Source organism: Condylura cristata, unplaced genomic scaffold, assembly GCF_000260355.1.
Source record: "Condylura cristata isolate star-nosed mole 26May11 unplaced genomic scaffold, ConCri1.0 scaffold00041, whole genome shotgun sequence".
Taxonomy (NCBI): Eukaryota; Metazoa; Chordata; class Mammalia; order Eulipotyphla; family Talpidae; genus Condylura; species Condylura cristata.
Window position 1 is genome coordinate 3,592,749 of NW_004567142.1, and position 22,765 is coordinate 3,615,513.

General features: G+C 45.3%; 1 protein-coding gene across 1 annotated transcript in view; it reads left to right on the forward strand.

The window, feature by feature from the left end:
- Nucleotides 1-22,765, forward strand: part of SAE1 (SUMO1 activating enzyme subunit 1) — a 62,605-nt gene that overhangs the window by 12,043 nt on the left and 27,797 nt on the right. The window contains exons 2-5 of the mRNA XM_004694231.2: nucleotides 597-708; nucleotides 6,024-6,197; nucleotides 8,223-8,365; nucleotides 10,475-10,574. Coding sequence (XP_004694288.1) covers nucleotides 597-708; nucleotides 6,024-6,197; nucleotides 8,223-8,365; nucleotides 10,475-10,574 — 529 coding nt within the window. The remainder of the gene's footprint in view (nucleotides 1-596; nucleotides 709-6,023; nucleotides 6,198-8,222; nucleotides 8,366-10,474; nucleotides 10,575-22,765) is intronic.

Sequence of the window (22,765 nt, forward strand, 5' to 3'; positions counted from 1 at the left end):
AATATTTATTTATGCATATAGAACTGGGGTTCAGGCCAGAGGTGTGGGGGCGGTGAGAGGATTCACCAGACACAGAGTGGGGAGCAAATGTACTGAAACACACTGCTGAGGGGAGCAGCAGGGAGACAGACGAGGTCTGCTGCGCCCTGTATGTCAGGTCCTTGTCTGGGATCAAGCTTGTGCTGAAGCGGCTGAGGTAGCTTCTGATTGCTGAGCTTTAACCTGTTGCACCACCAGGGAGGGCCCCTCAGTGAGACCTTTTTGATACTTCTGACTAGCATCTTCCATCATCTCTCGCCTTATGCTTCATTTACACCACTTTTTCACATGCTTTCTTATTTGTTTCTCTGTTTCCTTCACAAAGTGTGACTCTGGGAGGGCAGGCACCGCAGGAACTCAGTGAATACTCGCTGAATGAATGGCTTTCTGCTAGAAGGACTGGAGCCCGTCTTTTCCCTAGATTTGTGGCCATGGTGCTTTAGGATTCTTGGTGAAAACCTAAAATATTTCCCACTTACTTTGTCTTGTTCTGTTTTCCAGTGATTCAGTAAACTTCTATGTTTCCTGTTCACTTGACACTACTGTCTCCCTTATAGGTTGCGGGCCTCCCGAGTACTTCTTGTTGGCATGAAAGGACTTGGGGCTGAAATTGCCAAGAATCTCATCCTGGCGGGAGTGAAAGGACTCACTATGCTGGATCATGAACAGGTGAGATGTTCAGCCACCTCATCACTCACCTTCAAGCTCTCCTTTCAGTATAAGCGTTCGGAGATTGTGTGAGGTGCCACTGGGCCTTCTGGAGGAAGACTGGCTTTGACGGAGCCTGACGGTGTGCACCTGGGCTGGAAGCCTAGCTCCTCTGCATCCTGGGGCCGGCCACTGGTGGCATCTTGCTGAGCTTGCCTCTCTGTAAAGAGGGCATTTGTGAGGGCTAGAGGAGTGCTTTTCTGACCTCGGCCTGGAAATCACTTGAATCATTAAAAACAAAATTGGGTTTTTGTTAGGAGGTAGCCGTCAGTGATTCTGCCTTAGAATGAGGCTCAGTGTACGGACATTTAAACTGTCAGTGTGTTGAGTTGATATGGTCATAATAGTGCCCAACTCCAGTGTAGCTTTCTCTGACCTGTCTTTTCTCTAAGGTGTGAAAATAAGTGATTTCTTTATATTCTCATTCTTCAATTGCATAGATTTATAGAAAATTTAAAATTACTGGATTATTAATTACTATTTGACATCAGTTGATGTTAGTACAATATCAAGATTTTTTAAAAAGGGATTTATTTATGCATATAGAACTGGAGTACAGGCCAGAGGTGTAGGGGTGGTGAGAGGATTCACCAGAGACGAGAGTGAGGAGCAGAACAGCAGATCAACGAAGTATACTGTTGAAGGGAGCAGCGGGCGGGTCAGGAAAGATCTGCTGCGCCCTCTGCACCCAGGGATCTGGCTAGTTTCACAGTGCTGTGCTTTAACACATTCCACCACCAGGGAGGGCCCACATGTAAAGATTTTACTGATATCCCTTCCCCACAATTTTTGGGTAGTATTTTTACTTTATTCTTTTTAAAAAAGTTTATTTATGTATATAAGGACTGGGGTACAGGCCAGAAGTGCAGGGGGGCAAGAGCAGTCACCAGAGACAGGGGAACAGAACAGGCATATTGACTGAAGCACACTGCTGAGGAGAGTACAGGGGAAACAGGAGAGGTCTGCTGTGCCCTGTGGGTCACCTCCCTGGCCAGGGATCAAACTCATGCTGCAATGGCTTCAGATAGTGCTGAGACTTAACCCCTTGCGTCATCAGGGAGGCCCTGGATACGTTTTTTGTTTTTTTAAATTTATTTAAAAGGCAGATGTACTGAAATACAATGCTGAGGGGAGCAGCGTGCGGGACAGGAGAGGTCTGCTGTGCCCTGTGGGTCAGCTCCCTATCCAGGGATTGAACTTGTGCTGCAGTAGCTGTGGACAGCTTCATAGTGCTGCGCTTTATTTCACCTGTTGCGCCACCATGGAGGGCCCTGGACAGTATTTTAAAAGAGTTTAGAAATCTTATTTTAGGTAAAATACTTCAGAGGGTGGTTGTGACATGATATTGTGTCTGTTTGCCACTGAACAAGGTCAAGGTCCTGTCTGAGTAGATTGAACAAAAGTAAACATTGGAATTTTAACAGTGCACCTTGTTTTAATAAATTTATTATTAAGTTTCACAGCAAGACAAAGAGAATCATTGGTTGGTTCACATAAGATCACAGTCAAGTTCAATTTTTTTTTTTTAAAGATTTATTTATTTGTGCATACAGAACTGGGGTACAGGCCAGAGACTCAGGGGCGGCAAAAGACTTCACCAGAGACAGATTGGGGAGCAGAACAGGCAGATCGAGGAAGTACACTGCTGAGGGGAGCAGCGGGCGGGTCAGGAGAGGTCTGCCATGCCATGTGGTCACCTCTGGGGCAGACGGGGATCGAACTCATGCAGAAGTGGTTTCAGCTTCTTAGTGCAGTGCTTTAACCCGCTGCGCCACCAGGGAGGGCCCAAGTTCAATTTTGACATGAATTTAAAACTTTCCTACAAGTCAGCTGCAGAGAGTTAACAGCCTGAGCACTCACTGCCTGCTTGACAGCTCCCCAGCCACACTGCCCCCTAGAGGCAGCAACACCACACTACAGAGAGAATTTGCAGTGCAGAGGGAAAGAATAAGACCTAAGCAAGAATGGGTCCTACAGTTGGCTGGAGAATGAACCCACATGGGAGCTGGAATGTCCTCAGCTGGCTGGGGAATCTGAGAATTGCGAATGGCTAAGAAGCGGCATCGAGGCCTGTGTGATGCCTTCTCTCCGCACCAACAAAGCACTGGGAACGGCACCTAGAGGCCTTAGTGTGCCTTCCTCTGTGAGGCCTAACTCGTTTCCAATCCCTACTGCACTTTAGTGTCTCTGTGGTCAGTAGTTGGTGGGCTTGGTAAAAAAAAAAGGCTCGTCTGACTCCTGGCACGGTCACCTCACCAACTGGCTGCTGTGGAGGCAGTCACAAGGATTTGAAAACCAGGTTTTTGGGGCAAGTGATGGGATGGGGGTTAGATGTTGTGGACAGTGGACAGCACAAGTGGAGACCTGTGGGGACCCAGGAGATGTGTCTGATGGGTGGGTTAATGAAAGACACAGATGGGTCAGGAAACAGTCCGTTCCATTCTGAGCAAATAGAAAAACATCAAATTTTGGTAGATACTTAAACAGGCATGGGGTAGGTTGGTGGTGCGGTGCTTAATGGAGCTGTACATACTGGTACACAAACTGGTAACAAGGAGTGATGGAATGGTTCTGAGCTGCAGTCTTGGGGATGGCGATACCTCACAGGGCTCATACAGAGAGTGGATGTCCAGCGAGGGAGGAGGAAGGGGAGGAAGCAGATAGTGATAGTCAACACTGACAAGAGTGAAGGGTATGTATGTTGTTTTGATTAACATCCTCATTGTACATGTGACATCCACCCCCTCCTCCGCTCAAGGTCACACCATAAGTGATTGAGCCAAGATTGGCATCAAAGATTCAGATCCAGCCTGAATTAATCCCAGAGCCTTGCTTTTAACAAAACTCTCTGATACAGCATCTTGCTATGTCATAAGATACCTGAAGAAGTGGGAAGGATAAGTCAAGCTTGGCCTTGAATGGGAGCAGGGCCCATTCATTTTCTTGGAGGAAAGGTTACTAAGGATATGTATCGGCACATATCAGCAGTGAGAGGGAAGATTGCCTCTGTTGAACACAGTCTTGGTGAAGTGGTAAGGTCATAGTGAGAGATGAATGGTTCAGTTTGATGGTTTTCATGTATGAAGAAATGCTTCGTGTGTGTGATCTATGATCTTGGTGTTGGTCAGATGATTCTTACTTTAGAGGCTCTGTGCTGCTGACAGTCTAATCGTGTCAACATCATGCCCCACTCATCTCCTTTGTGAGTTTTTAAAGATTTATTTATTTATGCATACAAGAGCGAGGGTACAGGGTGTGAGAGACAATAGGGAGCAGAACAGGCTGATGTAGTGAAATACACTGAAGGGAGTAGTGAGTGAGACAAGAGAGGTCTGCTGTGCCCTGTGGGTCAGCTCTGTGGCTGGGGATCAAACTCATGCTGCAGTGGCTGCTGATAGCTTGACAAAGCTGAGACTTAACGCCTTATGCCAACAGTGAGGCTCTCCTTTGTGAGTTTTTTTTTAAGATTTATTTGTGCATACAGAACTGGGATACAAGCCAGAGGTGCAGGGGGCAGTGAGAGGTTTCACTGGAGACAGAATGGGGAGCAGAACAGGCATATCGACAAAGTAATACTGCTGAAGGGAGCAGCGGGCGGGTCAGGAGAGATCTGCTGCGCCATGTGGACACCTCCGGGTATGGGGATCAAACTCATTGAAGCTGCTGCGGCTAGCTTAGTGTTGTGTCATAACCTGTTGCACCAGCAGGGAATACCATTGTGGTTTTTTTTTTTTGAGAGTTCATTTCAAGGATTTGCAATTGTATTTGATTTTTTAAAAAAGATTTATTTATGCATACAGAACTGGAGTATAGGCCAGAGGTGCAGGGGCAGTGAGAGGATTCAACAGAACAGGCACACTGATGAAGTACACTGCTGAGGGGAGCAGCTGGTGAGACAGGAGAGGTCTGCTGTGCCATATGGGTCACTTCCGGGACTGGGGATTGAACTCTCACTGAAATGGCTGCTGCTAGCTTACAGTGCTGTGTCCTAACCCGTTGCACCACCAGGGAGGGCCTGATTTTTTTGGTTTTTTTTTTTTTTAAAGATTTATTTGTGCTTACAGAACTGGGGTGCAGGCCAGAGGCTCAGGGGCTGTGAGAGGCTTCACCAGAGACAGAGTGGGGAACAGAACAGGCAGATCGACGAAGTACACTGCTGAGGCGAGCAGTGGGCAGGTCAGGAGAGGTCTGCCACGCCATGTGGTCACCTCCCAGGGCAGGCGGGAATGGGGCAGGTGGGAATCAAACTCATGCGGAAGTGGCTTTGGATTCTCAGTGCTGTGCTTTAACCCGCTGGGCCACAAGGGAGGGCCTTTTTTTTTTTTTAATTAAATTTTTTTTTATTTCTAAAAAAAAAATTAATTTCTGCTTAAAAGAACTGGTGTACAGGCCCTCCCTGGTGGCGCAGCGGGTTAAAGCACTGCACTGAGAATCTAAAAAAGCCGCTTCCACATGAGTTCGATTCCCGCCTGCCCCGGAGGTGACCACATGGCGAGGCAGACCTCTCCTGACCCGCCCGCTGCTCCCCTCAGCAGTGTACTTCGTCGATCTGCCTGTTCTGCTCCCTGCTCTGTCTCTGGTGAATCCTCTCACCCTCCGCATCTCTGGCCTGTACCCCAGTTCTGTACGAATAAATAAATCTTTAAAAAAAAAAAAAAAGAACTGGTGTACAGGTCAGAAATGTGGGCGGCGAGAGGATTTACCAGACAGAGTGGGGAGAAGGACAGGCAGATTGATTGAAATAAACTTGCTGAGGGGAGCAGGTCTGCTGAATCATACCTGGATCAGTTCCCTGGCAGAAGCTCAAACGCAGGCGTAGTGGTGATATAGCACTGACATTTATTAACCCCTGGGCCACCAGGGTTTTGATTTTTGCATTGGTCTGATTTTAAATCACTCAAGGGCAGAGGGCTACTTTCTTGAAATTTTGTATGTTTTTTTCTGGATGCTTACGAGTTGGACACACAGCAGATAGCACTTGTCAGCCTTTACAAATTAAGTGGGAGAAGAAAACATGAACCTTTCTGTTTGGAATGCATTTTCTTTATAAACACAAGGGGGTGCTCTTTAACCACCAATGCCCAGTAAACTGAAATAGCTGGGTCTGTTGTAAAGCCTCAGGAAGGAAGAGGATAGGCAGTCTGCATTAGGCAGATTTCTGCAGAAATAAATTAGGTTACAGGTTACTTAGCTACCTTTAAAATGGAAAATGTTTGTCGTGTTGTCATTTGTTTCCACCTCAAATTCAAGTATTAAAGAAAAAAAATCATTCTTAGGTATCTCCAGAAGATCCCGGAGCTCAGTTCCTCATCCGTACTGGATCTGTGGGCAGAAACAGAGCTGAAGCCTCTCTGGAGCGAGCCCAGAATCTCAACCCCATGGTGGATGTGAAAGCGGACACTGAGAATATAGAAACGAAAACTGAGTCTTTTTTCACCCAGTTTGATGCAGTAAGTTTCATAGAGTGCAAAAATCTCCTGTGGGAATTAAATAAACCAAAGTATTAGTTTTGTGTATAGCAGGTGCACATGAAAGCTCAAATTCTAAACTTATCTTCCAAACAAGTTTATAAGCAGTTCTTTCTGAAGGCTTAGAATATTGCCTTAGTAGATTGAAATTTACATTGCCTTCGTATGTTGTGTTGGTGTGTGGGTCCCGTCTGTTGGATCCGCTGTATGTTTGTGACTTTGTCTGTCTGCTGGTTTCTTTGGGCACGTGTTCCCCACGCAGGTTTCATCATCGGTGTCTTTGCCTTCCTTCCAGAGCCTTTGCACATAGCCTGATGCATTTTTATTGCAAATGTTTTCTCCCCAGACTTAACAAGTTGGTGATTAACTTCTGTAGTAGAGACTTTTTTGGTTAGAAATATCAAACTACAGCTTGTGTTTTGTCTTAAAAAAAGAACACACCTGATCTTAGCCTGTCTCTGTCTCTTTCACACACCCGCTTTGGCCATGTTGCCGTGGATAACTAGGCAGAATCTCTGTAGTCAGAAGCCACGTGAGGCAACGTCCAACCTCATTTGGTTTCACTGCCAAATCTATTCGGAGGTGAAAGGATAAGTTAAATTCTTTTTCAGTGTCTGTGACCTTTCAGACAAGGTTCCCTGTAATCTGGAAAAGCTTAACAAATGTTGGATAATCATGAAATAATCATAGATGAACTACTTTTTTTTTTTTTAATGAAGGACAGTACATGAGAGGCTAGAATTTGGTTGGGTAGTTTGTTTTTCATACTGTTACATTTCATATGTGCATCTGTTCCAGATGGGCTGGTAATGAGGAATCGTCTGTGTCTTGTCTTTTTTTTTTTTCTCTTAATTCCAGGTATTGGAACCTTTTCAGTTTGGATATGTCTTCACTTATTTATCCATAGTAGCCACTTTGGTTTATTCTAGGTGTCCCTTGAACGTCTAGCAGTTAGAGAGGCGGTTGAGATAACGGGGCACAGGTCCAGGTGTTGGTCGCGTTTGACTGGCCCTTGTAGGTTGTACCCTGACTTGCCTGTGCAGGCTCCCGAGGCAGTTGACTGTCTGTGGGCTCCTGGGGCGGTTGGGTGCGACTCTCCTGTCCTTCAGATTGGATGTCTCCTTGGGTGGCTGCACCTTTGAATGATGACAGAAGCACACATCTCTGAGTGTTAGTTTAGCGTTCAGGGTGCCAGATAACAGCAAAGTGAAAAAAATCCCTTTGTGATTTATTTGCCAACTCAATGTTCAGAAAAAAACACACACTGTTTAGAAGTTGTCTTGGGCCCAGTCACAAACCCGTTCTCAAAAAGATGATGTTTTATGCAGCAAAATGTAACCCTTCCTGATACCTTTACTTACTGGGAGACAACCTAGAGGCCCCAGAGAAACACTGATTATTGCACTGTGTGAGTCCCAGGCTCATTGTCTCAGTCTCAGTGGCAGGTCACCGGTCTATAACCTTTTCTTTTGTCCTTGAATTCAGATAAAATTTCACATTGAAAACTGGGAAAATAATCTCAACAGGATTTGTTTATCATCTTTATCTGAACATATCAATCAAAAGAAGGGGGGGATATGCCTTCTCATATAGATGTGACCTTTGGATAAATTAAAAAAACATGGTTTATTTAGATTTTAATAGATTTAATAATTTAGAAATAACTTGTGCTAAGTTATTGCTGTCTTTTTCTTTTGATGGAAAGTATGAGACATGCTTTTTTATATGTTCAAGAACTAGGAGAAACAAATTCCATGAATGACTTGCTTTCTAGCTAAGCATAATTTGTTTGGTTTGCGGGCTGCGGTGCGCTCGTGATTTACATCTGCGCACCGAGACCTATAAGTGTACTTTTGTCTTCCAGCTTTAGGATCCAGAGAACCTGTTGTACCAGTTTGAAACTGGCTTTAGACATGCCCAGAGCAACTTTTCTTTAAGATTTATTTAGACATCAGGGCCGTGATTCACAGTTTGCAGAACTCACACCCAGCCAATTTCTTTCTGCAGGTATGTCTGACTTGCTGTTCCAGAGATGTCATAATTAAAGTTGACCAGATCTGTCACAAAAACAGCATCAAGTTCTTTACAGGAGATGTTTTTGGCTACCATGGATACACATTTGCCAATCTTGGAGAGCATGAATTTGTAGAGTAAGTGTTGGAAGAGGCAGGAGAAGAGAACATCTCAAAATACAGTATTTCACTGAGAGGAAATGAACCTTTTAAAAAAAGATTTATTTTTATTTATGCATACAAGAGCGGGAGTACCAGCCAGAGGTACAGAAGGTGAGAGGATTACTCAGAGGCAGAGTGGAGAGCAGAACAGGCAAACCAACTGAGGGGAGCAGTGGGAAGACTGGAGTGGCCTGTTTGCACCATGTGGGTCAGTTCCCTAGCCAGGGATCGAACTCTTGCTGCAGTGGCTGGTGATAGTTTGCTAGCACTGACACATTTAACATGTGTTTAGATTTAGGAGGATTGTGGCTTCTGTTTTCTTCTGAAACGATCAAACCTAAGTCATGCAGAACAGAATCATACTAGATCACATGGGTATTTGATCAGGTGAAGCCGCACTCTCTTATTTGGGGGGCGGGGGGATGTCTTACTTGGGTTTTAAAATTTTTTTACCTGTTTGGGCTTGCATGTTTCAGGTTGAGAGATAGTAAAATGAGTACAAACGTTTAGCAGTCTGCTGTGGTGCACTGTGAGCCAGAGTCTACCTTGGAAAACCTCCAAGGTCCAGAGACTGCTCTCATGGAACAAACAGACTTCGTCCTCTTATTCTACACATTGGGGTTGCAGTCTGTGGTGGTTCTCACATGACGGGGCCTGCAGCAGTTGGAACTTGTAGCTTCTAGATGATAGATGGCAGGTCATCTCAATATTGTAAAACTCAGTGAGTTGGTTTTTTAGGCTGTATTTTCTGACCACCCCCTTACCAATGAGAAGTAGAGAACATATGTGGTAGGTGACTTTTCCTACCAAGAGCCAGGAGCTGCTTGCTTTTGTTCAGCTTCATAGGCAAGTCACAGAAATTCCCCTGATCTGCAAATGTTTCGCTTATATAAAATCAAGATGGGGACAGGACAGACATGTTCAAGATCTCTTGTAACACTATTTTTGTTTGCTTAGAAGAATTGGGATGTAGGCCAGAGGTGCAGGGTGGGAGGGTGAAAAGACTCACCGAAGACAGTGGGGAGCAGAACAGGTGGGTTTACTGAAGTACTCTGCTGAGGGGAGCAGTGAGGAGACAGGAGAGTTCTGCCGTGCCATATGTGGGTCAGCTCCCTGGCCAGGTATTGAACTCAAGCTGTAGCTGTGGTAGCACTGAGACAACCCCTAGGCTACCAGGGAGGCCCAACACTAGTGCTTTATGTGCAGATTATTTATTTATTTATTTTTAAAGATTATTTATTCATACAGAACTGGGATACAGGCCAGAGATGCGGAGGGTGAGAGGATTCACCAGAGACAGAGTAGGGAGCAGAACAGGCAGATCGTTGAAGTACACTGCTGAGGGGAGCAGCGGGCGGGCAGGAGAGGTCTGCCACGCCATGTGGATCTCTTCCAGGGCAGGCGGGGATCGAACTCATGCGGAATTGGCTTAAGCTTCTCAGTGCAGTGCTTTAACCCACTGTGCCACCAGGAAGGGCCTGGGCAGATTATTTTAATGTGAGCTCCCCATTGGCAGCAGGAAGGAGTTGAATTTGACTATTTCCTGATTCCAGTGAAACAGTTACAAGGTTTTTTTGAGAGCTTAGTATATGATAGTGTGCTGAATCATTTATTTTAGGATTTCATTTTTTGTGTAGAACAACTGGGGTGCAGGCCAGAGGTGTGGGGGTGGTGAGAAAGTTCCTCAGAGAGAGTGAAGTGCAGAATAAGCAAATACACTGAAATCCACTGAGCAGCGGGTGAGACAGAGGTTTCTGTGCCAGGTGGAACACCTTCCTGCTGGGGATTGGACTCACACTGTCATGGTGGGTCTTTGCTGTGGTAGCAGTGAGACTTAACCCTTAGGCCACTAAGGCGGTCCCTGTGCTAAGCCATTTATGTTATTTTTCTTGTATCAGTGCTGTCAGCGTTATTCCTACATTGTGGGTAACTGACTCATCAGGTGATCAGTGGAGGAGCTAGGATTTGAACCCAGATCTGCCTGACCTCAAAGCCTTTACTCTTTAACTACCACCCTGTAGTGTGAACTGGTGATGTTCTTTGTATTAGGGTAGAACTCAGTTACCTTCGCTTGTTATCTTCCAGAGAAAAGACCAAAGTTGCCAAAGTTAGCCAAGGAGTAGAAGATGGGCCTGATACCAAGAGAGCAAAACTTGATTCACCTGAGACAACCATGGTCAAAAAGGTATGTGTGCAGTGCGCATGTGCACGTAGAGTATGACACCTGAGACCTTGGGAGGGAGGGACAGCAGCCCAAGGGCAAGGATGGAAGATGGTTCCTCTTGAGGGGAAGGACCTCCTGAACAGACTGGGCCGCGCTTGTCCCATTAAATTAGGGGGTGAGGGGGTGCAGCTGTTGCTTAGTGCCAGCCAGTTGTTGTCAGGCAGCCATGTGGACCCACATGCCAGATGTGATTTTTCAAGAGAATCTGATATGCAGGGATTTTTTCGTATTCTGTGTCCCAAATCTAACTGCCTTGCGTTCCTGCTTGCTCGGTTTGAATGCTGTTCTTGTCACCACTGTGAGGGCTAAAAGGGACTCAACTTGTGGCCACCCTTGGACCTCCTGCACGGGGAGCAGTCAGACAGTTGATCAGCATTGTACAAAAGACCATTACTTTTGTACAAAAAGAATTTCATTTCTGACTGATAGGCAGTTTATAAAGATCTTTTGGAGGCAAGAAAGAGTCCAACTTGAATTTTTTTTTTAAATACATTTATATATTTATGCATAGGAGAACTGGGGCACAGGCCAGAGGTGTGGGGGTGAGAGGATTCACCAGAGACACAATGGGGAGCAGAACAGGCCGATGTACTGAAACAGATCTACTGAGGGAAGCAGTGTGCCAGACAGGAGAGGTCTGCTGCGCCCTGTGGGTCACATCCCTGACCCAGGATCAGGCATCAAACTTGTGCTGCAGTGGCTGTGGGAGAGCTTCTCAGTGTTGCACTTTAACTCCTTACACCACCAGGGATGCCCTGAACTTGAATTGCTTTTTTTTTTCCAAAAAGTTTTTCCCTCCTCACAAAGAAGGCCTTGATGTTCACAAATTTTGTCAGGTGTGTATTTTTTTTTTTTTTCCACTAAGTTTTGTTTGGGGCTTAGACTGCTTAGATTCAGTGCAGTAATTTCAAGTTATTCAGTAGAATGGAGTGGAAGGGAATGAGAAGATACTGGATTTCGTAGTTGGCTTTGGGAACTGAGGAGGGAATCCTGTGAGAGGAAAGCAGGGCAAAATGGCCAGGATCTGGCCAGAATCAGCATCATTGAAAGGAAAGACATGACCAAACCCTATTTACTCTCTGCTCTGTGAATTCAGTTGTTGAGAAAGAAAAACAGCTGGTCAGAACTTGGAGTTAAAATGGCTCTAAAGGGGGATTCTAAGAGTGCAGAAACCACAAAAGAGACTGCAGAAACCACAGAAGTGGAACTCTTTGAGTTTCCAGCAAGGCTGCTTGGAGATTTTCTTTTTATGTTTGTATTGGAACAGTTCGATGCTGTGAGTGTGATACAGAGGAATTATTAAACCCTAATTTTAGTGTCTATTCACAGGACCATAATTATCCAGAGTGAACATTGGTGTTTTGGCCAAAACTTGAGTCCTTTTCTTTTTTCCTTCCTTTCTTTCTTTTTGAGGCCCAGTCAAGCTTTATCTGAATAGCTCCGTGAGTTTGGTGTGTGTTGGGGGGGGGGGTGATAAATTGTTAACTAAGGAGGAGTACAAAAGCAGCTTTGTGGGTGCTGTCAGTTTATAAATCACACCCTCTTACAAGTGTGACACTTGGCCTTGGTGTGAAGGGTTTTATGGCTTAAGGGCCTTCTCTGATTGAGGCGGGTCTTTCACATTCAAATGGAGAGAGCCCTAGCTTTGTTAGCCCTTCACAGCTGGAAGTTTCCCTTGGAGTCACTTCTGATGGTGCCCACTGGGACGGATCTGGAAACCTCTTTGGGAGCCACTTTATCTAGCTATGAGGAGAATGTGGGCAGCGCGGCAGCACTCGTGTACCATTCCTTGGGCTCTCCAGGCGCAGAGCTCTTTGTGCAGCCTCTTCCTACTTGGGCCCCGATAGGAAGGTATCAAAATATTCCCCAGCTGACATTGTTAGTCAGCTGTTTCCCCTGGACAATTCAGGCTGGTATTCCAACCCCCAGCCCTTAGAGCTGTGAGGCATTCAGAGCATTCCTGATGACAGTCTGTGGGATTCCAAACCTTGCCTTTGTGCCCCTCACCAAGAGCCATGGGGGGACCGGCCTGCGGTAGCTTGGCCACCTTGTGACAAAGCACCTCCATTTTGCCAGAGACTATACCATGATTTCAGAGTTTTCTTCCAATTCAAAAAGTCCTTGATTCAGATTCTGTCCTTTGACCTAAATTGTACAGAATAATTTGGGTTATGCTCATCATGCAGGATGGGGGTGGGGAAGCAGCACTTCCTGTTTCCTGTGAAGGTTTCTGGTGAGGGTTCCCTTCCCCTCCCCCTTGCCTTAGGTTCAACCAAATGTTGTAAAGCCACTTTTGCTTCAAGGTACACATTGTGCTCCTAAATTAGAAACGTTAAAAAACAAAGAGGAAAAACAGAGCTGTGGTTTTCACACCGTCTAGGAAGACCGGGCCTTTCTAGCCAGGTGCCATCATGATAAATAAGGCAGTGGGAAGAGGCCTAGCCCAGAGGCCGCGGTTTGTTTGCTTCCTTTGGAGACCAGAAATCATGAGACAGATTTCATCAGAATGAAGTCTAGGGCACAGATGTCATACAGACACTAACGTACAGTAGATACAGGAGGGAGCAGTGGTTTTGTGGTGAGGAAGTATCCAGAGAGTTTCCCAAAGGAAGCGTTGTTAGAGTTGGCATGTAAAGGACAGTTTGTCAAGCACCCACACCTTGACCAGAATTTGCTCGCAGGAGCTAGGGTCAAGGAAAGCACAAATGGGGTGGAGGAATTCAGGCTGTGGCATCCCCCGCTTCCAGTTCTTTCTCATCTTCAAGTTGCAGAATGCCTACTGTGTGCAAGGCGCTGCCTTGAGTGCAGGGCTCACTTCCAGTCCTGCTGTCTCTTTACAGCTAATGCCAAAACTAAGAAGTTAAATGATGGGCTGAAGGTCACACAGCTGCCCAAAAGAAAATAGGCTGGAGAGCAGAGGCTGTGGCTAAGGGCACAGGCCCCCCCCATGACTCAGAGTGAAGCCTCTTGGAGTTGCTAGGATGATCTGAAGTTTATGAGGCTGGTGGGAGGAAATATGTGAGAATTGGGATCATTCTGGGAAAACCTTCAGACTAAAAGGCCAGCAGTGTCCTCCCATGTGGTTTTTGCTCATGTTTTGTAGTTGTTAGGGTTCCTTTTTTTATATATAATTCTTAAAATTATATATATCATTCTTCATCTTGTGCATTTCTTCATCTCGATTGTAATCCCCGTGGACTTCCCACCACCAGCGTACCCGTGTGCTATCACCCTAGTTCTGTGTGCTCTTCCCCCTCCAGTTTTGCTCTTGTTCCCCTCTTCACCCCACTAGAATGTCTCTGGTTTATAGTTGTTGTTTTCATTTTTACTGTATTACAATTTCTTTTTTTCCCACCTGATCCATTACACTGCTGTGAGTGAAGCCATCCAGTGTTTTTCTTTTTCTTTTTGGCTTATTTCACTAAGCATGATCTCTTCCAGATCCATCTATGTTGCCGAAAATGGCATGAGTTTATCTTTTTTGATTGCTGAAGTAATATTCCATTGTGTAGACGTACCATATCTTCTTGATCCAGTCACCTAATTTTGGGCATTTTGGTTGATTTTACATCTTCCATATTGTAAGTAGTGCAGCAGTAAACATAGGGGTGCAGGTGTCCTTTTGAATTAATTTTTTTTTAAACTCAAGTTTTTTTTTTTTTAAAGATTTATTTTATTTATGCACACAGAACTGGGGTACAGCCAGAGGTGCGCAGGGATGGTGAAAGGATTCACCAGAGACAGAGTGAGGACCAGGACAGCAGATTGATGATATACACTGCTAAGGGGAACAGTGGGGAGACAGGAGAGATCTGCTGCACCATGTGGGTCACCTCTGGGTTGTGGATCTAACTAGCACTGAAGCGGTTATGGCTAGCTAGCAGTGCTGAGCTTTAAAAAACCCTTTCGCCACCAGAGAGGGCCTGAATTAATGTTTTTATGTCCCTTTGGGTAGATCCCTAGGAGTGAAATTGCTGGATCATATGGAAGCTCCAGTTTTAGCAGTTTGAGAAACCTCCAAACAGCTTTTCATAGTGGTTGTACTGTTTGGGTTCCTAGCAAGGGTAGGTGCCTAGTGAGGGCTACTCCCCGTCATCGCTCTGAAAAATGAAACATGAAGTGATGGTGGAAGGAATAGAAAGGAGGCCTCACAGGATTGACTCACATGAGTAGTTGGGGGTAGAAGGGATGAACATAGCTGTTGACCTGCCTATGGAAATCATGATTTTTAGGTGCCTGTGCCTATATTACAAGCATAAGATCAAAGCAGGGATCAGACTGCTGTGGACTGTGTCTGTCACAAACTCAAAAGGTGAAAGATAAAGATACGTAGATGGAACCCATTGTGGGATCACATGCCCCTTGCAGATTCCATTCAAAATCAACAAACCTAGGCTCAAGGAGTGAGCCCCTCCCCAAGAGGAGTCTACATCAGTGCAGTCCCTGCCCTGGCCCAGGGCAGCCGACTTCTGCCCACCTATGCCTATGCAGGTGCTTCTTTCCACCCATTGTCTCCCTCTGCAGGGCAGCAGCCTCCTGTCTGCCCGTGACCTGTACCTGCCGGGACTTCTCTGCACTAACCCCCCTCAGTGGAGGCTGCTCTCCTAAGGCCACTTCTTGCACCCATGCAGGCTTGTCAGCAAGCCCTGTCCCTTTGGGGCAGCTCTTCCTGCCCATTTATGGCTATGCAAGTATCTTTTATTCCTCTGTCCTTTTCCCTAATAAACCTGCACTGAATCTCTGTCTCGTGGAGAAACTCAACCTGGGGAACTCGCCGTGTGCCGCTGAGAGGGGAGCTCTGGAGAAACCTTTCCCGGAGTGAACCCAGGGACCCCGCACTAACTTAAAAAAAAAAAGACATCATCAGCACAGCCCCATCTATATTTTCTTATTGTGATATCTGCTATACTAACATGAAATTATGGAATATAATAATAAAACAAGCATCATTTGGCTAAAAATTGAAAGCATTCCAAGCATTCAAGTGTTCTGTTTGTTCTCTGCCTTCACCTGTGGGCTTCTCGTACAGTTGAGTGAATTTATTTATTTAAAGATTTATTTATGCATACAAGAACTGGGGTATAGGTCAGAGGTGTGGAGGTAAGAGGGTTTACCAGAGACAGAGTGGGGAGCAGAATTGGTAGATTGACTGAAAGACACTGCTGAGGGTAAAAGTGGGAAGACAGGGAGAGGTCTGCTGCGCCATGTGGGTCAGCTCCCTGGCTGGAATTGAACTCGTGCTGCTTTGGCTGCTGATAGCTTCGTAAGTGCTAAGACTTTATCCCTTGCACCATCAGGGAGGCCTAATGGAGTGAATTTAAATAGGGTGCCTTGAAGGCACAGATGCAGCCCTTTAGGCTTAGCATTTTGTAATGTGTTGGTAAAGCCAAGCATTGAAATGTGGCTTCAGCAGTGTTGCAGGTATTTATTAGGCAGTGGTCATCACCGTGGGCCTACCACCGAATTGAGGACCTCAGCTATCACGGGTGTGGTGGAGACTCCAGGCTACCCCTCCTCAACATAGAAGCACCATTATCCTTAATTGGGGTTCTCTTCCATGCATTCTTCCTACATAGCCTGTATTTCTAAGCAATATGTAGAATTGTTTTGTTTGCTTTTAACTTCTGAAAAACTGGTTTTATATTGTATGTATGCTGCCACCTGCTTTTAAGAAGAGTACTCTGTTTGTTAGGCCATTTGTGCTTGTATATAGTTCCAGGGCTTTGCTGTCCATTTTGGTAGCCACTCTCCACATGTGGCCATTAAAATGAAAGTTAAATAAAAATTTTAAAATTCACTTCGTCAGTCTCAATAGCCGCATTTCAGGTACTCCATGACCACATGTGGCTATTTGGCCAGGTATCGCCTAGTGCAGACATAGCGTTTCCATCATCACAGCACGTTCTCTTGAACAGCTCCGCAGGATCCTTTCTGTATGAACACATTGCTACTTGCTTATCTGTTCTTGTATTGGTGGGCGTTCAGGTATGTAAGTCTTTGCTATCAACAGATTGTGCTGTGGTCATTGTGTTTGTGTGTTGTATAATCTCTCCTTGGGTAAAGTGTGATTTCTGTAGGCTACATGCTCAGGAGGAAAACTAGGGTATGTGCGTCCTCACCTTCACCAGACCCTGCTAAATACTCTCAAGTAGTTTTGTCAGTTTATGTTCCAAAACCAGCAGCAGTATGTTAGCAGCAACATTTGGTAACTTGGGGCTCTCTTGCCACTCTACTCAGTGTGAAAATTGCCCACGATTGGGGTTGTCATTATTAGCGTGCTTGTGAAGATGAGAGCCTCCCATGAATAGGTCTGGAAATTGTAACTAGAAATCTGTAGTTTTGATTGTTCTTTCAATTTGATTTCCATTCAGCTGTCTGTCCAGAACTATATTGCTTGTTACAGAGGTTTGGGCAGTTTCAAAAAATGAAACATGTTAACACTCCCAAAGGTGGAAAATACAGAGCCAGCTGAGAAAAAGTGAGCCCCTTCTATGTACTCACGCCATGTTCCCACGCAGAAGCAGCCTTTCTGTATTCTCTGTGTGCGTAGACGCGGTGACCTTGGAGTATGATTCCACCTCCATACAGTCCTTTGCTCTTGTCACTTGGTGTATTTTCACAAGCACTCCCCAAGTCTTTCTAACCACCCTGGAGTGCATTCTGAAGTGGCTGTGTAGTTTTGCCTCTAGTTGCCTGTCCGTAAAGTTTTGAACGAGTCTCCTGTATGTTTGGGTTAATGCACTGCCCCCTGTGCTGTGTGGCTCAGCAACCCCTGTTGAGAGACAGGTAGCCTGTATGGAGAAGTCATTCGTACTTACTGTTGGGGCTTTTGGCAAATAGAGCAGTTTGGGCCCTCTCAACTCATGGGTCTCTAGCAAAGTGCCATTGCCCTGGTCCCAGCCCAGGGACGCTGATGCCCATGTGAAGAGAGATCAGTGCCCAGTGTGCGAGGCCTTGTTAGCTTTAACTAGGACGTCAGGTTGAATTCTCAGGCAAGAAATGAGCAGCAGTGTAGAGCAGGTTAGGCGTTTTAGGTGGAGGGGCACTGAACCTACACTGTGAAGTGAAAGGGGGTGAGGGGTGAAGTCATTAAGTCCTTAGGTGGTGTTACTACCTGGCAGCCGTGGGGCTGCTGTGTCCTCTGGAAGACCCTTCCATCCTGAGAACTGGGTCAAGTGCTTTTTCTTTCTAAATCCAGCACCAGTTAGGTGGCTAAGGCCAGAACTACCTTTTTTTTTTTTTTTTTAAAGATTGGTTTATTTATGCATACAGAGCTGGGTACAGGCCAGAGGTGCAGGGACAGTGAGAGGATTCACCAGAGACAGAGTGGGGAGCAGAACAAGCAGATCAATGAAGTACACTGCTGAGGGGAGCAGCAGGCAGGTCAGGAGAGGTCTGCCGCACCATGTGGTCACCTCTGGGGCTAGGGATTGAACTCATGCTGAAGTGGCTTTAGCTTCTCCATGCTGTGCTTTAACCCTTTGCGCCACCAGAGAGGGCCTCAGTACCACCTTTTGCATGTCTTACTAATTGTATCCAATGAAATGACTTAATTCTAATTTTATTTTAATTTGAGCCAAAAAAAATAAAAACTGATTAGAGGTAGCTTGGAGTAATATAGGAAGCATCGACTAACTATTGTGTAGTGGTCTGAGAAGGGTAAAGACCTGGGCAGTTGGGGAGCCTTAGAAGTAGCAGGACTTGGGCTTTGCCGTTAACACGCCTTCCTTTCCAGCTTTCTAATTCAGAAATTCCAAGAATTATCTTGTTGGTCTTGGGCTCTCTTCTGTCCCCTGTGGCTGAACATGCTAGAACACATTGCATGCCAGGTTACTGGGGGTTCCTGCTCTTGAAAGTTATCTGCCATGCTCAGGCTCCAGAGAGAGGACTTCATTTGCTTAGGGTTATGTGTTAGTGGCAAGACAGTGAATAGTTCTGTCCTTAGACTTGGGGAGGAAAAGGACCTTTGCCTTCAGCCCAGAGCTGTAGACACTTTGACTTTCTTCCAAGCTAATCTCAAGGGGGAGGAGTCCATGGGATCAGTGTGATGTGTTTACCTGTTGTCTTTTCCCCCCAGTTCTAAACCCCATTTTGGATACCTAGGATACTGTATTCTCTTGTCTGGACCCCTCTCAGGCTTTCGTGGCCTTCTTCCCTGAACTGCCACGAGAGTGTGGACCTTGCACAGCCCCTGTGTGCCTAGGCCAGCGGGGCAGGTGTGTCAGGAGGGAAGGAAGAAATGGCAGCCTTGCTCAGTTGCAAAGCCTTATGCTTAATGGGACCAGCCAAAGAGGGGAAGAGGGTGCCGCTTTCCCCGAACAGCTCATTCTGGCACAGCACTCTGGAGGACTCCATAGAACTCTCAAGACGTGAGCCTGGTCTTCCAGGTGGTGCCGAAGAAGGTCTGTTTGTCTAGGCAGGAGGATACAATATTCGTCATTCAGTAGCTTGCCGGTGTGATTTATAACTGAATATGTAAGCTTGATTTATGGCTTTTCATTTGTACTCTTGCACCAGGCCTTGAAAGTGTTTGAGGCAGACCTGCCTGAGATGGAAAATTTAAAACACAGCTTTGTTCTTCATTTGTTTCCTGGTGGTCTAACAAATCAGTACATTCTTAACATTACTCTTAGCCAGGCAAACTACAGAAACTCTGCATTCGGTAGGTTTTAAAATTGGGTAAGATTTTGTTTGCTCATTCTGATGTGTTCCTCCCCACACTACTAATGGCTTGACCTGTGTTGTAAGACTTGTTAAGAAAATGGGGCCTGATATTATGTTACTCTTAAGGGCAGGCAGAGGGGCACCACTGAACCCCCAAACCTGCCTCCTCTAAATAGGTTCTGCCATCTGCCGCATCAAGACAAGACATAAGACCTTTAAGGGAAAGAAACTTTAATTAGTGTGCAAACAGAAAAGACGAAGAATATAGTTTCTAAATCAAACACTCAAAGTTACTGTCCCCTCGTGTGTATAAGTCTATCCAAAAGGGATTGGCCCAAAGCAAGGCCTGAAAACTCGCCACAAGCCTAAAGCACCTTCCAGCAGGGACCCAATGAAAAAGGATCAAAAATGGCCAGGCAAGTCTGGGAGGAAAAGAGCACAGTCAAAATCAGGATAAATGGCTGCCGTAGTGAACCTCCCATGGGTCTCTCACCCACACCTGTTTCAACCAGTCCAGGACCAAGAAGAAACAAGCGTAGTTTCTTCACATGTCTCTGTTCCATGTAGCTCCCTCAGGGTACTTTCTGGCTCTCCATCTTGCGGCCTTCCTTCTCAGTATCCTCTCCATATTCTTCTCTCCTCAGCTCCACCCTTCTTTTGGGTAGGGCAGGGAACCTGGAACCTTCCCTTTTTCTGGGGACCGCCCTTTTACATTATCAGGCATTAGTGGCACAAGAATATCTATATGACATCTTTTGAGGTCAGACTGACCTCTTAGCCAAACGGTTTGAGGGCAGTACAATCATCTTGTGTACTAACTTTTTACAGTGGGCCAAATCCCAAGGGGATTATTATGTGGAGGCAGAAGGCCACCATAAAAACCGTGACTGTTTCAATTTGTGGCAATTTGTGTTTTCATCTCTCAAGTCCATTTCAGTTTGTTTCAGGCTGTATAAGCCGCCAGGTAGCTGATGGAGCTTGGTTCGCTTAACCTGTTGATAAGCCGCCAGGTAGCTGATGGAGCTTGGTTCGCTTAACCTGTTGATACCATTGTTGTATTTTAAAAGTACCTGGTTATGTATTTTGAGTGTGGAGAGAGAAAGGAAAAGACATGCCTGTAAGTTTGAAATTATGTATATGCTCAAGCCATTTTAAACTTAGCAAAAGTAGCTAATGCAGAGAACCACTTTTTTCTGAGCCATTTTAGAGAAGGGGCCAGCACCATGCCCACCTAAGTTACTTCTCTCTGTTTCTCAAGGCTTTCTGCATGATAAAAACTGGCCTTCAACCTCAAGAAATTCATAGCTGTACCACACCTTCCAAGGCTCACATCCCTTTCAGGTTTATCATTTGTTACAACCCTGCTCTTTCTTTTCTTTTTTTTTTTATTACAAAAGTTTATTTTTACATCATTTTGTACATTTTTTTTTCCATCTCAATTGTAATCCCCGCGGGTTTCCCATCACCAAGTCACCCATGTGCCATCACCATAATCCCGTGCATTTCCCTCCCCCCACCCTGTTTTTGATCCCATTCCCCACTCCACCCCCACAAAATGGCTCTGGTATATGGTTGTTCATTATTTTTGTTATTTTCCACCTGGTCCATTATACTCCTGCTATGAGTGAAACCATCCGGTATTTTTCTTTCTCTTTCTGGCTTATCTCACTGAGCATGATCTTTTCCAGTTCCATCCAAGTTGCTGCAAAAGACATGTGTTTCTCTTTTTTGGTTGCTGAGTAATATTCCATTGTATTTATGTACCACATCTTTTTTATCCAGTCATCTACTTTTGGGCATCTGGGCTGCTTCCATGTTTTTCCAATTGTAAATAAAACAGCAATAAACATGGGGGTACAGGTATCTTTTTCAATCAGTATTTTTGTGTCTTTTGGGTAGATACCTAGGAGTGGGATTGTTGGGTCGTAGGGAAGCTCCATGGTTAGCAGTTTGAGGAACCTCCAAACAGTTTTCCATAGTGGTTGTACTAGTTTGCATTCCCACCAGCAGCCCTGCTCTTTCTTAATGGCAGAAAGTATCCAGTTCAGCTTTACATGTGCATGTGAATCTGGTGTCACTTTGAATATTACTATCCAATTATTTTGTAAACTGTCCCTCAGCACACATCCTCTGATATTCCCTCCAGCAACAAATCTTCAGAAATACCAAGCCACGCCTGCTGCTCATTAGATTATGGGACCTGGCTCTGGCTTCCAGATCCCTTTTGAAAGTCACTTGAGTAAGAGATTCTATCTGACAGACTGCATGGACAAGGGTTCCTATTTTCCTTGTCTGGAACTATAATGGGTTTTGTAGAGAGTTATTTCTAAGTTATGAATATCCCATTCCTCATCAAGCTTCATTAATTAGTTAACTTTAGGCTTATGTAGTTTAAAGTCTGCTCTAATTTGTTCTTATCCTCAAATTGTCCCAGAGTTGACCAGGTGGAGCGCCTTTAAGTTAGCTTGTTTCCCCATGACAGTACCCCTTCATTCTTTGAGCATTTTCTTGTTTCAGGCCTTCTCTTGCACTGTCATTGCCCTAGCACTGAAACCTGATATTTCTTTTTTTTGTTTTGTTTTTCTTTTTCTTTTTAAGACATATTTATGCATACATGAACTGGGGTACAAGCCAGAGTTGCAGGGGGTGAGATGATTCACCAAAGACAGAGTGGGAAGAATAGGCAAGTATACTGAAAATATACTGCCGAGGGGAGTAGTGGGTGGGTCAGGAGAGGTCTGTCATGCCAAGTGGGTCAGCTTCCTGGCTGGAGATTGAACTCATGCTGCAGTGGCTGTGGCTAGCCACTGCACTGTGTGCTTTAACCCGTTGCACCACCAGGGAGGGCCTGAAACCTGCTGTACAAAGAGAAACATTTCTTTTAGTAGGGAGTGATGATTTAGAAACCAACATAAGAGGTGTTAGGTGTGCTCATTGATAACAGACTATTCATGCTCAGACCTCAGTGGATTTAACATATCTACACTTCTTTCACTTTTTAAAGATTTGTTTTATTATGCATACAAGAGCTGGCTGGTGTGTAGTCCAGTGGTGTGGTGGCAGGGGTAGGAGGATTCACCAGAAACTGAGGAGCAGAACAGGCAGATGCATTGAAATACACTGCTCAAGGGAGCATTGGGGAGACAGAGGTCTGCTGTGACATGTGGGGATCAAATTCATGCTCCAGTGGCTGCAGATAGCTTCGTAGCACTGCGCTTCAACCCCTCGCACCACCATGGATGCCTTTAGACACATTCTGGCTCACCTGTGTTGGTATTTCTATTAGTCTTTGGAGGCTGTACTCTGCCTTATTCTGCACAAGGAATATGTTTCATGCCTTGCTATGTCTCCAGTGCCCAGTGGTGTACATAGTGTTTATTGCGTTGCAATGGGCCTCCATTTCTTTCTTTCTTTCTTTCTTTCTTTCTTTCTTTCTTTCTTTCTTTCTTTCTTTCTTTCTTTCTTTCTTTCTTTCTTTCTTTCTTTCT